Source organism: Thamnophis sirtalis, unplaced genomic scaffold (genome assembly GCF_051295495.1).
Source record: "Thamnophis sirtalis isolate CommonGarterSnake01/CBP01778 unplaced genomic scaffold, rThaSir2_p1.2 scaffold_6, whole genome shotgun sequence".
Lineage (NCBI taxonomy): Eukaryota > Metazoa > Chordata > Lepidosauria > Squamata > Natricidae > Thamnophis > Thamnophis sirtalis.
This window is the reverse complement of record NW_028261386.1, coordinates 123,937,879-123,952,931: the sequence shown is the minus strand read 5'-3', so window position 1 is coordinate 123,952,931 and position 15,053 is coordinate 123,937,879. Positions and strand designations below refer to the sequence as shown.

General features: G+C 40.2%; 1 protein-coding gene across 1 annotated transcript in view; it reads right to left on the bottom strand.

Moving 5' to 3' along the window:
- COL9A1 (collagen type IX alpha 1 chain) overlaps positions 1–9,154 on the bottom strand; it is a 96,855-nt gene extending 87,701 nt beyond the window's left edge. The window contains exons 1-2 of the mRNA XM_087719044.1: positions 9,103–9,154; positions 8,622–8,754 (exon numbers count right to left, since the gene is read on the bottom strand). Coding sequence (XP_087575170.1) covers positions 8,622–8,754; positions 9,103–9,154 — 185 coding nt within the window. The remainder of the gene's footprint in view (positions 1–8,621; positions 8,755–9,102) is intronic.
- Positions 9,155–15,053: the final 5,899 nt, after the last annotated feature.

Genomic DNA, 15,053 nt, shown 5'->3' with positions numbered 1-15,053 from the left:
ACAGAGCTATGGATGAATCCCAAAGTACTGTGTAAGAGCGCTAATCAGATTACTGATTAAATCAAGCTGTCCCATGTTCTACATCATTTTCCCTTCCAAAGTTGTAGTTTGGATGAAATAATGTACAATTAAAACAGATTCCCCCACCCCCCTGGCTGTACCAGATTCTTCAGATTTGCTTTAGTTGAAGTCTGCATTCCAATACTATTCACGCCCTGAATATCTGTCCTTCCTGTTTTCCATTGTCCCAAAGGTGCTTTTTCAGGAGGCAACTGGATTTCCTTGGTTTTTCTTTGAAGACGTTTCGCTTCTCATCCAAGAAGCTTCTTCAGCTCTGACTCACCAACATCCAGTCAGTTCACAGACAAAACCGCGCTCGACTAAACTGCGCCGGACTAAACCGCGTCACTGACGCCATCAACAGGGCGACAACAGCGCGGAGACAGAAGCACGCTGTAAACCCTAAACCTAAAATTAACCCCTAAACCTAACCTCCCTAAACCTAATCCTAAACCTAAACCTAACCCTAAACCTAACCCTTAACCTAAACCTAACCCTACACCTAACCCTTAACCTAACCCTAAACCTAATCCTAATCCTAATCCTAACCGTTAACCTAACCCTAAACTTAACCCGAACCCTTAACCTAACCCTAAAGCTAACCCTAAAGCTAACCCTAAACCTAACCCTTACCTTAAGTTGAATCGGCTTGCTTTCAAAGCGCTATTTAAAGCGCCCTTCTTTCTCCGCGCTCGCTGTTGTCGCCCTGTTGATGACGTCAGCGACACGGTTTAGTCGGGCGCAGTTGAGTCAAGCGCGGTTTTGACTGGTCACGCATCCAGTCAGAGCTAAAAAAGCTTCTTGGATGAGAAGTGAAATGTCTTCAAAGCAAAAACTAGAAAGTCCAGGTGCCTCCTGAAAAAGCCCCTTTAGTGACCTGGATGACTGAGAATCTCCATAATCATTTAGCTATGCAGTTTGGAATGAACACCCTTTGAATGGTATGCATGTATGAACGGATTTCCAGAAAGAAATGCAGACTACAGGAACCATTTGCACTTCAGTTTCAGATACAGACAATATGGACTCATCCCCAACAGCCTGCACCTGTCTTCAACAGTGAAGGGAGGCAGGGCAGAAAACATTCTGCAGCCAAGAAGCCTCCACACCCATTTGCAGGTGATCCTGAGGACACAGATAAACCTCCAAGTGGCCTCAATGACTCTCTAAAAAGGATGCAAATGACCAGCTGCCTCAAGGAATATAAATCCTTCCATTCCCCACCATCCAGTCAGAGCTGAAGAAGCTTCTTGGATATGAAGTTAAACCTCTTCAAACAAAGAATAAGAAAGTTCGGTTGCCTCTTGAAAAAGCACCTTTGGGTCAACCATGACCTGGATGACTGAGAATCTCCATGGATTGTTTTCCATTGGTAGCCTTTGCTATGCTAAATTTCTCACTTGAGGAATTGGCTTCTTCCATGGATGTGCCTTTGTTCTTTCTTCAGAAAGCGTCTCAAGGAATTTTTAATTGATTAAGAAAAGGGGGTCAAATTTTTCTGTTAGCGGCCACCGATGATTCCGGGAGCATGTGATTAACTCATCTGGAATGGCGGTTGAGGTTAGCTTCAGTGATAGATTATTGGGCTGAAAGCAATGAATAAATCTCACCCTCCATTCCTAGATGCGATATGGCCCCTCTGATCTCTCCCCTAAGGTTTGTAGTTTCGTATCAATAATATAATTCACACGTTTTATTATAAAGAAACCTTAATCCATTTCTCCTCTGGTTCTTATGTATGCGTTACTTTTTCCCCCTGTGGTGTCTTCATGAATGGCTAACCTTTTTCTAAAGGTGTGCCAAAATTGTGTCTGCGCGCTATCAAACGTACATGCGTTTCCACCCACCTGTGCATGCACACCTGACCCCCATGCATGCATGACCACCCCCCATGCAGGGGGGAGTTTTTGGAGCGGCCCCGGCTGCGAGTCAAGGCAGCGCTTAAAGCAGCAGCTGCCGCTTGTCTCACAGCCGGGGCCGCTCCGGGCCGCCGGCCGCTGGCACACGCTCCTGCAAGAGCCTCTGCGCAGCGCCGGGAGGCCGCGGAGAAGCTTCGCTCCACTTCTCAACCAGCCTTCCCCCAAAGGCGATCCGGGACTTCCAGCGGCAGAGCCTGGAGAAGCAGACCGGGGCAGCGGCGGGCGGCAGCGGCGTGGCACTTTGCATCGCAGGAGCCGCCAAGCGCCCAGGTCTGCAGCAAAGAGCGAGCCTCCTCCTTCTCCCCCACTCCTCTCTCCTCTGAAGCACGCCCTCTGAAATAACCCGCCCAACGTAAGCATGCTCAAGAAAACATGATTGGCTGCTTCCAGATCAGGAGGCAGGAGAATTAGTGCCTCTTTTGCATCTGAACTTTTTTGCCTTTTAACTCTTTCTTAACTTTTAGAAGGTGAAAAATCCCTTATGGAAAAGAGGCCCCGAGTTCTCTTGCCTCCTGCTTTGGTTAACACTAAGCAGACACCAAGCCACTGTGATCTGGAATCTGGTAGCAACTATCTTGGCTGTAATTATTTTTAAAAAATATTTAAATTTCTTTCTTTTTCCTGAGGAGACTGGTGAGGCTCCGCCTCCCTTGCCTCTAGTGACTGCACGTCCCTGTTCCACACAGGCTGTTTTGGACTTGAAACAAGGGATCCGAATTCAAACCAGAGTGCTTCATTTTAAAAGAGGTGGAATTTTAAATGTTTTGCATGCTGCTACTTCCTTCATATTGCTATTGCCTCCATATCAATCTGTATCTGTTTGTATATTCTCTTCTATACCTGTTAGACAAATATACATACATACACCTACACTCAAATATACATTATGGTTACTTTTCTTTCACTATACATTCCTATACACACATAAACACATCCTTGCTCCTCTATGCTATACCTACTTCCTTTTCTCCTTCTAGACTTTCCCATATTAATAAATCAATTGAAGAAACAAAGAAGTAATCACAACTCCATGCATCAGTTCATAAGAATCCCTTCATATGACTCAGCATAGCATCATGTTAGATGATCATATGCATTTCATATTTTGGACAATTGAATCAGCCAGATTGATAGTGGGACTTTTCTCTCTCTCTCTCGTGCAGTGGCAGTGCGGTCTCACATACATACCAGATTAACATTCAATCATTTTCCCTCAAGGATTATGGCTGAAATCCAAACCTTGGATTCACATACTGAAATAACGACTTTAGATACCCTTAGTTTAACTGGAAAAATATATGTCACTTCTTTCAGGCGATAAATTCAGGCTAGGTGAGGTGGCGCAGTGGTTAGGGTGCAGTACTGCAGGCCACTTCAGCTGACTGCTATCAGCAGTTCAGCGGTTCAAATCTCACCGGCTCAAGGTTGACTCAGCCTTCCATCCTTCCGAGGTGGGTGAAATGAGGACCCGGATTGTTGTTGGGGGCAATATGCTGACTCTGTAAACCGCTTAGAGAGGGCTGAAAGCCCTATGAAGCGGTAGATAAATCTAACTGCTATTGCTATTGCTATATGAATTTATATTATGCCCAGTTATTGCTGGAAAATGCACCAGCAATAAGAAGTTTATTTATTTATTGGATGAAAAGAAAAACAAAACAGATAAACTTCTGGTTTTTATTAGTTTCCAAGGTTTCCTTGGAGATATGCAAATTGGAAGCAGTCAGTAATAATCAAAAAATTATTTATTCGGAAAGGAATCTTGCCAATGCTAACAAATACTGAATATACATGTTAGCATTTATTAGCCTACTCCTGATGCAGTATTTGTAAACATATTTTATTTTATTTATTAGAATATTTCATAACAAATAAGCTAAGACAGATGAAGTAACATTAATTAACTGCAAGCTTCCACGAAGACAGAATAGACTCTTTTAATAAACAGTACAAACAACACCCTCATTCTAATCCTGATATTTTTAGTGCCCTCTAAATTCTCCATAGTTACTCCTTAAAATTATTTTTATATATGCTCACTTCGTCTAGTAATATCACAAACAATGATTTAAAAAAATATGTTACTTAGAAGAGAAAAGCAAACTATTCAGAAGTAGAGAAATAAATGGAACTTATTTTAGTATTTTAGTTAATGTCATTTTAAAAACTGGACTCAGTAATTGTTCAGCACTTTTCAATTCACTAGACTATATGAGCCCTTGATCAAAAATAAAATGCTGTCAAGGCATCAGTGAGGCATACTCAAGTATGAAATGCTGCAGCCCTATACATTGTCACAAGAGAAGAACGTTGCAACCACATTTAAAGCATTGATGAGTAGAAGAGATTTATTTTAAAGCATTAAGCATTGCTATTCTACCTTAAAGAAAAGTCTACTGACAATTGAGTCTCTGAATACTTGTTCTTGTGGCACCATCCCATTCTTGTTGCAGTTTTTGTTTTAATGTTTTATTCTGTATTCCCATTTTCATGATGTTGTAAGCCCCCACAGAGTCACTCAACAGTGAGACAGGTGACACATAAATTAAAATAAATAAATAAATGTCTACCCATAGAATTCATCAACTCCTTTACAACTAAGTTCCAAGACTCTCCCCACCCCACCCCCCAAAAAAATCCCATTCTTTTTGGAAGATTGCAAACAATCCATTAGGAGGTTTACTGTTTGATATACGACTTGTGCAATCCAATTTTTCATATTAACTCAAGGGCTTTACAGTCTTACAGGACTGCTGCAGAATTCCATTATTAATCTTTTAGCTTTTGGTAGAATGCAGTGTTTCTAATCGAGCTTTTAATGAGAACGATTATGAAAAGAGCAAGCAAGCATTCCACTCATAACAAAAACCTGCAGGAAAAATGAGAGAATTTGCAATAAAGAAAAAAGGCTTTACATTCTTCAATTCATGTTTGCAAATATATCCTTCAGTCTTTTTTCCTCTTAAAGATTGCAGTCTGTTCAAACTCAAGAAATCATTTAAACAAATTATGTTTGGATATGTGTGGAAAGTATACTTGAATATTACCCCACTGACCAATCTTTGAAGGGTTTGAAGAAGTGATTGGACATCCACTCCTGCTGGAGCAGGGGTTGGACTAGAAGACCTCCAAGGTCCCTTCCAAGTCTGTTATTCTGTTAAATCTTTTTTAATACAATTAAGCCTTAAAATAATTGTGGGACTCTACATATCTATTCAGTTTTGAAAATGTTCAGTTCAGTTCAGTTTATTTCATTTATATGCCGCCCTTTTCCCCCGAAGGGGACTCAGGGTGCCTCACAACTCAACTAGGGAAGGGGAATACAGACAAAAGAAATTTAAAAAACAAAGCATAACAATACATAATTTAAAAACATACAACAGTCATGCCATTCGAGACGGGGGCAAGAGCTCTTTAGCCCCAGGCCTGTTGGAACAGCCAGGTTTTAAGGGCCTTGCGGAAGGCCTGGAGGGTGGTGAGGGTTCGAATCTCCACAGGGAGTTCGTTCCAGAGGGTCGGAGCAGCCACAGAGAAGGCTCTCCTCCGAGTAGTCGCCAGTCGACACTGGCCGGATGGAATTCAGAGGAGGCCTAATCTGTGGGATCTGATCGGTCTAGTGGAGGTAATTGGAGGTAGCTTTTATTTGTACCTATTATTGTTTATGAATGGAATAAATGTGCAAAGCTGCTTGAAAAATGCTACTATGTAAAAGAAAGGTTCCTATCAGTAATTAATAAAGCTGAGCTGTAAATAACCTCTTCTGGATTAAGTTGCCTGTAAGAAGCTATGAAGATGCATTCTTATTTTTCCCTTCAATTTCTGGTGATAAATTCTGATATGAGGGATTTTGGCAAAATACGATAATTGAATTTACCCTTATCTATATGACAGTTTTCCCCTAAGCCTACCTCCAAATTAATTTTACATTAACATTTTTCTCACAATGCAAAATTCACCACAGTGCAATTCTTATATTATTATTATGCTGCAAAGAAACCCATGAAAAACAATAAAATAAAGCCTATTGTTGGAAACACAGGAGGATAAATAGGAAACTGGAAACTGGGGAGGGGGGGTGGAGGAGGAAACACAATAGATGCTGAAATAAAGCTTGTAAGAGATTAGATTCATATTTGGATGCATCTGACAGAGGCTTGCTACACTCCTTCTTTTGTTAGTAGTAGTTTTAATCTTAAGGATTAAGCCATAATTCCAACTACCTTTTTGCTATTCCTCGCACTCAAGGGGAAATTTGTCAGGATTTTTAAAACAAACAGCAACAGTCATACTAAATTATAATCATCTCTTTCTAGGGATTACAACAACAAGAATAAAACCACCACAACACTAAAATGAGTCAGTTACAAATCGCACAAATGCAATGAGAGGAAAAAGCTGATCTACCGAAACCCGTTATAGCAATACAATAATTGAGCATTTTTCAGCACCAGTTTTGGTGAACAGCGACACTAAGTTTCCACAGCCGCTAGATGGCGGTAGGTCCAAGACCTAAATTTCAAGAAAATAACAGAGCCCTTTCAACCATATCGAGACAAATTACAGAAAAGCTCACACATTCCCCACATAATAGCTGGCCACTGTTGTGTCCCAGGCTAATATTAAAAATAATTACATGCTTCATGTAAAAATAAATGATAGTGCAGTGTGGTGAGGAATAACAGCTTTATTAGCTGGATTTAGGGACCAATGTATTACTCACATTCAGGTTAGGCGATCTGAACAAAATACATTCTAAACTTATTTGAGATCTCTTCTGCAATTCATAGGTTGAACACCCACCCTCCTTTTAATTTAACTCTTAAAATGAAAGTCTTGATGCCCCACTAAGCCAGATTTCATGAGCGCTTGACAGCCAACACAGGATTCTGATTGCTGGGTAAATACTTCAAAGGTTTAAATGGTTTACTCTGCAGAGCAGAAACATGTTTTATCAGAATATAGCCTTTCTTGTTTAAAGCTGTCTGATATCCTTGCTTCGTTTTTAATTCCAAAATAAATTAAAAGTTTGGCAATGGAAAGTTTGACACAGTCATGCTTCATAAAAGCTAAGGAAAATAGCATTGGACCGCTTATAATATGAGGAATGCTTTCTCATTCCCAATTATATATTTCCAATAGATACTTGGAAAGAAGTTACCAAAATAGAAGTACTGATGTGTGTGTGTGTGTGTGTGTGTGTGTGTGTGTGTGTGTATAGTGTCACAACCCCTGGTATGCCCCAATTATGGGAGGAAGCTAACTGCTTCCATATCTGTCAATCGGCTCGTCACAAGAGTCCATCACGACAGAAACCCAATATTTTTACTGTTGCCTTTTGTACATTTGTGTTGTATTTTTGCTGATAAATAAATAAAGGGAGACTAGTATAGATCTATTTCAAGCTATTTAGCTCTCATCAGCTAGCCATACCCTTACTGGGATTCGAGCCTGTGCTATATTACATCGTAGGCAGACGTCTTAGCCATTAAGCTAAGGAAGCAGTTAGCTTCCTCCCATAATTGGGGCATACCAGGGGTTGTGACACTAAATATATACCTTCCTCCCTGGCTTCAGCTGATAAGGAGGAGAGCCTGTGGCTTAATGGCTAAGACGTCTGCCTACGATGTAATATAGCATAAGCTCGAATCCCAGTAAGGGTATGGCTAGCTGATGAGAACTAAATAGCTTGAAATAGGTCTATACTAGTCTCCCTTTATTTATCTATCAGCAAAAATACAACATGTGTGTGTGTGTGTGTATATGTATATGTATATGTATATGTATATGTATATGTATATGTATATGTATATGTATATGTATATGTATATGTATATATGTATATATTTCCTGTCTAGGCAGGGGGTTGGACTAGAAGACCTCCAAGGTCCCTTCCAACTCTGTTATTCTATTCTGTTTTATTCTATTCTATTTTATTCTATTCTATATAGACTTGAATATAAATATTAATGAACAAAAACTAAGACATATTCATTTAAAAAGTGGTGATAGAACTATAGGGTAGTGTTTGCCTGTGTGATTTTCTCCCTATTCGGTGAATATGTGAAGGGTATATGAGAATGATCACACAAACTCTGCTCTCACACTTTCAAAATTCTCATAATCTTCAGTACCTATATATCAGGTATACAAAACTACTGGGGAACTTTCTTTGTACTCGTAGTAGTTCAATTAATAGCCTTAAATTTTCCAGGACTATAATGGTACAGAAGGATATTAAATGTAGCTATTATTCCTCAACGTGAGAAGGGTAATTTATTTATTTATTTTGATTTGTATTATTTGATTTGTCTGTATTATTTTTACACTGACTCAAGGTGGCAAACATATCCAACACACTTTTGTCTCCTATTTTCTCCACAGCAGCAATCCTGTGAGGTAAGTTGGTGTCAGAGTGATGGGCCCAAAGTCAACCAATTGGCTTTCATGGTTGGGATGGGGGTTAAAGTTAATGGTCTCCAGCTTTCTAGACTGCACAATTTCTTTGTTTTCAAAATGGCTGCTAAGTTCACAGTCTCCAGCTTTCTAGACTGCACAATTTATTTCTTTTCAAAATGGCTGCCCATTCAAATAAATAGACACTCTTAATAGAAATAATAAGGAAAATAAATTTAAAAATGTTACCTAGTAGGAATCCTGAAGTCTGCTTTGGTGCCTAATTTGTAAGCAACTTGTAAAGATGTGGATCCCACCACATGTTGGATAATGCCTGTGGAAGCCGCTTTATCAAGCTGGAACTGCGAAATTAAGTCATAACCTAAAGTAAGGAATACAAATATTTGAGAAGAAAAAATAAACCCCAAAACAATGTAGTGAGATCTTTTTACCCTGCAATTTTTTCTTTCGATGTGTATTTTCTGATTGATTCAACTTTGCTGCTGTTCAAATTTCAATTTAAGGCAGTTAAGTTTCTTAATAGTTCACATTAGAAATATAAAGGTGTGTCGCCTTGAAAATAATAAATGATTCTATAATTAAATAATGTATAAAGCAGCTTCTTTCAGCCGCATTCACTTTATGGAACAAAAATAAACAGCCCTTAAAAAAGATGCTCCATATCAGTTCATATGAAGGAAGGTATGTATAATAACTTGCGTTTACTTGCCTGGTAGGTCATCCTGGCCAATCTTGGTTCGTGGGCACAGATCCATCCTCATGTTAGAATTAAATGTTGTTGGAAACCCTGCAAAAAGATTAGACATGCTGCAGTTATCTCTGTCCATTTTCCTGTTGAATGGTCTGTGACCTGGAGCATCTCCTTAGAGGGAGTTCCAGAAAACAAATCCATTTATTTATTTAGGATCATGTATAAAAAACAAGTCCACATTTTGTACAGCTAAAATCAAAAGAAGCTACATTCATGAAGTCAAAATGATGCTACTGGTGATATAAATACATATTGGAGAAAGCCGTGGAGAATCTCACTTCTTTCCCTGCTATTTCTGTCTTCCCTAAGGTAGGTTTGTACTAGAAATATTTATGTAGTGCAGATTTATTTGTGATTTTTAAAAGTTTCTAAATAGATAGTGGATTGGATTGGGTTGGATTTATTGGATTTATATGCCGCCCTTCTCCCAAGGACTCAGGGCGGCGTACAACATTAAAAAACCACATATTACAAAAGTTTAAAAAAAATTAAATAGAATATCCCAAACAAACGCAATTAGGATTAACATGACTTTTTAAAAAAAAATTGATTAAAATTAACAATGATCAATAATTTATTTTGTTTTGTTCAGGCCAGGCTGGCTTGCTGGAAATGCCAACTTTTTAGGGAAGTCCATACCTACACTAAAATCAAAATAAGCAAGTGCCAACTCTGCTTTTGCAAAACTTGTGAAAGTTTTGGTGTTCTTCCCTTTTTCCTTTCATATTTCAGATATTTTCTTCTTTCTCTCCCCGTGTTTGATTATACAACATGCTCAGTTACAGGAGGGCAAGTGTGGGAATCATAACTGAAGGTTTCTTGCAAGAACAAACAGCCATTTCACTCTCTCTAAAGCACCACTGTGTGTATGTGGAAAGGGGGGAAAAAAGCTCCCTTTTTTAGTGTACCAACCTCAACCGTCCTAAAAAAAAAATGAAAAGGAAAACTAAACATTGGTTCCAGTTAGCTGTAGAATTCAACCTATGCCCTGTTTCAAGTCAAGTTGGAAGATCCCTCTGGAGAGTGGAAGAAAGAGTTACAGTTTGGACGGTGAATTTTTTTCCTGACCACAATTAGCATTTTGTCTATTCCAAGAAATTTTCTTACCGTTGGTTGATCACCTTATATTTCTAGGATGACTTTCCCGGATTTAGTGCCCTCCAATACAACCACCCATATCTCAGACAGCATTATCGGTTAGATGAAAATATGGGGAAATGCAATACAAACACATCTGGCAATAATAAATTTAAGAAGACTATCCTAGAACGGCAATAAGCGTTATTTCAAATTCTTTGCAAGTTTGACCACTTTCTGCTCGGATAATGCTTGGAGATGTGTATGGGTGGGTGGGTGTACATCTGTGGGTATATATAACAACTTCTGTAAAATATTGATGTTCATATTTTTAGACTTTATATTAACCTTCCTAACTCAATTCCATTCAGATGCTCTCCGTATTGTTCCAATATAATCTTTAATCGTGTCTGTTCCTTGATCTTTCATTTCAAAAATGTAATATATTTCTGTTCTTTTTTTTTAATGCAGTAATAAAATAGAAAAATGTGTCACAATGGAGAGATGTGGCAGAAAAGTCAGCCATCACATTCCAAGTTGTGCAATTTTTACTTTCTGGTTTCTTTTCTCATTCTTTGTACAAGAAGGCTACCTTAGCCCTGTGACAAATCAATCTACAGTAGTATCTTACCTATACCTGAATACAGTGGAACCACTTTGATTACCAAACGTTTAGTTAGTGTAATGAATACGTTTCTTACTTGTTTGCCCTTGAACAGTAACTGATGTCAGGATCTCCAGAAAGCAACTCAGAGAAAAGAGAAATTGATACTGCCTGCAAGGAGGGAGGGGGGAAAAAAACATCTCTTAAACATAAAGGTAGACTGCCTAAATAATCTCATACATTTTCATTTCAGAGTCATGGATATATTCTACGTAACTTAAATATATAATTCCATGACATTTATTTATTTATGAACATTTATTTTGCCGCCCAGCTCACTCTCAGTGACCTTGGATGGCTTACAAAGATTTTTTAAAAAACCTAATATAAAAACAATAAAAAAAGCAATAAACCACCACCACCCACTCCCAACCAAACTCCATAAACCTTCCTTTATACAATAGGTGAGCATTTTTTCTTAAAAGGTTTCAGGTCTACCACATTTTATTTCTCCGTACAACAAAACGGTTTGAGTTGGAGTCATTCTCTCAAGCATCCTTTCCTAGCACGATTGCCATATAGGGAAATAAAAACATTAATATAGAGGTTCAGCTCACATAGACTCTTTTGAATACAGTCCACTGAAGTTTCTCCGTTTTTAGAGCGCGATTCTTTTAGAAATAAGACTTGATTGCTTACCAGCCGTTCTTCATGTTTCCACCTTATCTTGAGCGGCAGAAGGCTAGAGAATTATTTGGGGTTTTGTTCTTATTGAATAAGGGGATCAATGTGTCCCCTCTGCAGAGCATCTGCGGAGGAATGGAAGTCACACCTCTGAGACAGTTTTAATGGCCCTGAAGAAACGTGGAGGTGGGCACTAGGCAAGCTTACGTGTCCTAGACTAGAAGGGAGGGTGAGAAGAATTTGGCTGGGAATTTGGAGGAAAGGGTGGGGGCAGGGGTGGGTGGGGGGTGGTAGTATGGGCTAGCCATACTACCTAGCAAGTGGTGGAAGAAAACTAAAGGGGAGGAACTAAAAGGAGAACATGAAGGGCTGGTGCCTGGAACTGACCCAATAAAGTTTCTGTATATTTTGGCACTTCTACTCTTCAGGGTAAATTTAAACCCTTGAGGGGAAAAAAGGAACTTTTCATTTACACTGGCTCTCAAATGAGGCAGTCACTCCTGCAACACAGGGATTTTGCTGAACAGAAGCAGGCAGGGTTCATAGCTGAGGTCTGAATCTCCCCAGATAATAACACAGATAATAACCTAGTTCAGTTTTCTGGTTAATAAGTCTGCTACCCGCTCTCTTCAGGTCAGCTGTATTTTTTTTTTAAGTATAGATAACCGTTGCCTGCAGAGAATTTTCTGTGGCTGGAAAAAGCAAGAATTCTTGATCCGGGGGAATTAGGTACTGTTTGGATGGCTAGAAATAATCTTTAAAAAGCAGTTAGGTCAATAGTACTTTGTAGGATGTTCATGGGCACTGATAAAATAGTTTGGAAGGGAAGCTGGTACACTGAACAGTGGCTAGTCAGATATGTTGAAGGGCCCAGCAAAGGGAAGTACCCAAAGATTTGTTAATACAGGTAATCCTTGGTAGTCAACTGTTGTGGCCCAGCAGGAGCCATTGGAGCTGCCACCAGATTCCGACAGCGAGGGGCTCTATGAGTCGGCTCTGGAGGATGTGGAGGACCCTGGAAAGGGTTCCGACTCCGAGCAGGGCGCAGAGAGGCTGGTTGGCCACCAGGAGGTGCCTGAGGCCTGGAGCAGTGGGGAGAAGACAAGGGAGTGTGATCCTGATGTCATGCATTGGAGCAGTGGGGAGGAGACAAGGGAGATGGTCCTGGATGCCTGGCAACGAAGAGCTAATAGGCGTAAGGAACAGTTACGCAGTTACAAGAGATAATTGCACTCAGCTGGTGGTAATTAGGCTCCTCTCAAGACTATAAAAGGAATGATTGTGCACACGCCCATTTGCAGGAGTCAACGCATTCACTAAAGTTGGAGAACGTTTGTGGCTAGCTTGGCAGGCTGGATTAGGTTAGTCTGTGCTGGATTGCTGCCATCTGTGCTGGATTGCTGCCAAGGCTGGACTGTGCTGGATTGCTGCCAAGGTCTTGTCTGTGTGTTAATAAATCCTTGAAGTATCTTTGTCTCGGCGTGCTTGGGTGTAGGATGAGGGGGGTCAGAACAGACAACCATTCGTTTAGCGGCCGTTCAAAGTTACAATGAAAAAAGTAACTTATGGCCATTTTTCACAGTTATGACCATTGCAGCATCCCCATGGTCACGTGATCAGAATGAGCCACGTGGCAACTGGTTCATATTTATGACGGTTGCAGTGTGTCCCAGGGTCTTGTGATAACCCTTTGCGAACTTCTGACAAGCAAAGTCAATGGGGACGCCAGATTCGCTCAACAACCGTGTTACTAAATTAGCACCTGCGGCGGTTCACTTAATAACTGTGGCAAGAAAGGTCATAAAATGGAGCAAAACTCACTTAACAACTGTCTTGCTTAACAACAGAAAGTTTAGACTCTGTCGTGGTCATAAGTCAAGGTCACCTGTAATGGAAACTTGTTTCATTTGCAAGTTCTGTCCTGCGGAAGCTGAAACATAGATAGAATTGAGTGTACAATCACTAGGACAATGGATTATTTTCCCCTTATGGCATCTGCAACTTAACCTGTGTAACTCCAGGCAGTTACAAGAGAAGTAAGAGTTTTATGTTTCAGTAGATGGCAGTACCTGTTTTTCCTTCTCTATTATTATTAATTAATTTATCTATCTATCTATCTATCTATCTATCTATCTATCTATCATCTATCTATCTATCTATCTATCTATCTATCTATCTATCTATCTATCTATCTATCTATCTATTTATTTATAAAATTTATATGCCACCCAATCCTGAAGGACTCCAGGCGGCTTACAAAAAAGAGGAGGAAAAAAGACACATAACAAACACATAACGAGGAAAAAAAAACGGTGTAAAATCGCAACACCACATACATTCATTCTAATCGGGGCTGGACCTCAACAGTGAGGTCAACAGCCCCAGGCCTGCCAGAACAGCCAGGTTTTTACAGCTTTCCTGAAGGCCATGAGAGTGGGTATGGTCCAGATCTCTGGGGGTAGCTGATTCCAAAGAGTCGGAGCAGCCACAGAGAAGACTCTCCTCCAGGGGCCCACCAGCCGACACTGTCTGGCTGACGGCATCTGAAGGAGGCCCAATCGGTGGGATCTTACTGGCTGCTGGGAGATATGTGGCAGTAGGCGGTCTCGAAGGTACGCTGGCCCTAATAGCAATAGCAATAGCAATTAGACTTATATACCACTTCATAGGGCTTTCAGCCCTCTCTAAGCGGTTTACAGAGTCAGCATATCACCCCCACAAGCCGGGTCCTCATTTTACCCACCTCGGAAGGATGGAAGGCTGAGTCAACCCTGAGCCGGTGAGATTTGAACCGCTGAACTGCAGATAGCAGTCAGCTGAAGTGCCCTGCAGTACTGCACTCTACCCACTGCGCCACCTCGGCTCTAAGCCATGTAGGGCTTTAAAGGTAATAACCAACACCTAAGTAAAAAAGCTAAGCAGACTAGATCTGTTTAGAACAGGGGTCCCAGGCTTTTCAATTCATTGAGCCCTTTATGAAGCTTCAGACTGTGGGAGAGTGGGGGCAGAGGTAAGACATAAGGTCATGTCTTGCTGAAACGTTGCTCCTAAATATAGAATGAAACTTTCAATAGAAGTATCAAACTATTATAAACCAGTGGAAAGCCTCACCTTACAAGCCACTCTGCAAGAATCTACCTATATGAAGAGGTAGATTCCTATGTTAATATTTATCCTCAATGCAGATATGTGATTGGAGCAAGCATACCCTGGTTGTTGTGCTCTGCTGAGAAAGATAAAACATTGGGCATCACATTTAGAAAAGGGATCTTTGGAGAAAAGGCAGTATAAATTTACCTGGCTTAATGTCTCCTTTTTCTTCAGTAATGGCATGTGAGTGCCTAAGAAAAAGAAACTAGCGTTTTCTGAAGAGGCTAGAATTACACGCTGGTGTTTTGAAAAATCCAGTTTCCATCTTAATGGTTTGGCTTGAGCCACAGTATTACTCTTGGCTGTACTTTCTCTGCAATAACAAAGAGATCTCAATCGGCTTTTTACAGATGGATTTCTAAGAATCCTAAGGCTGGAAGGCACCTTATGGTCT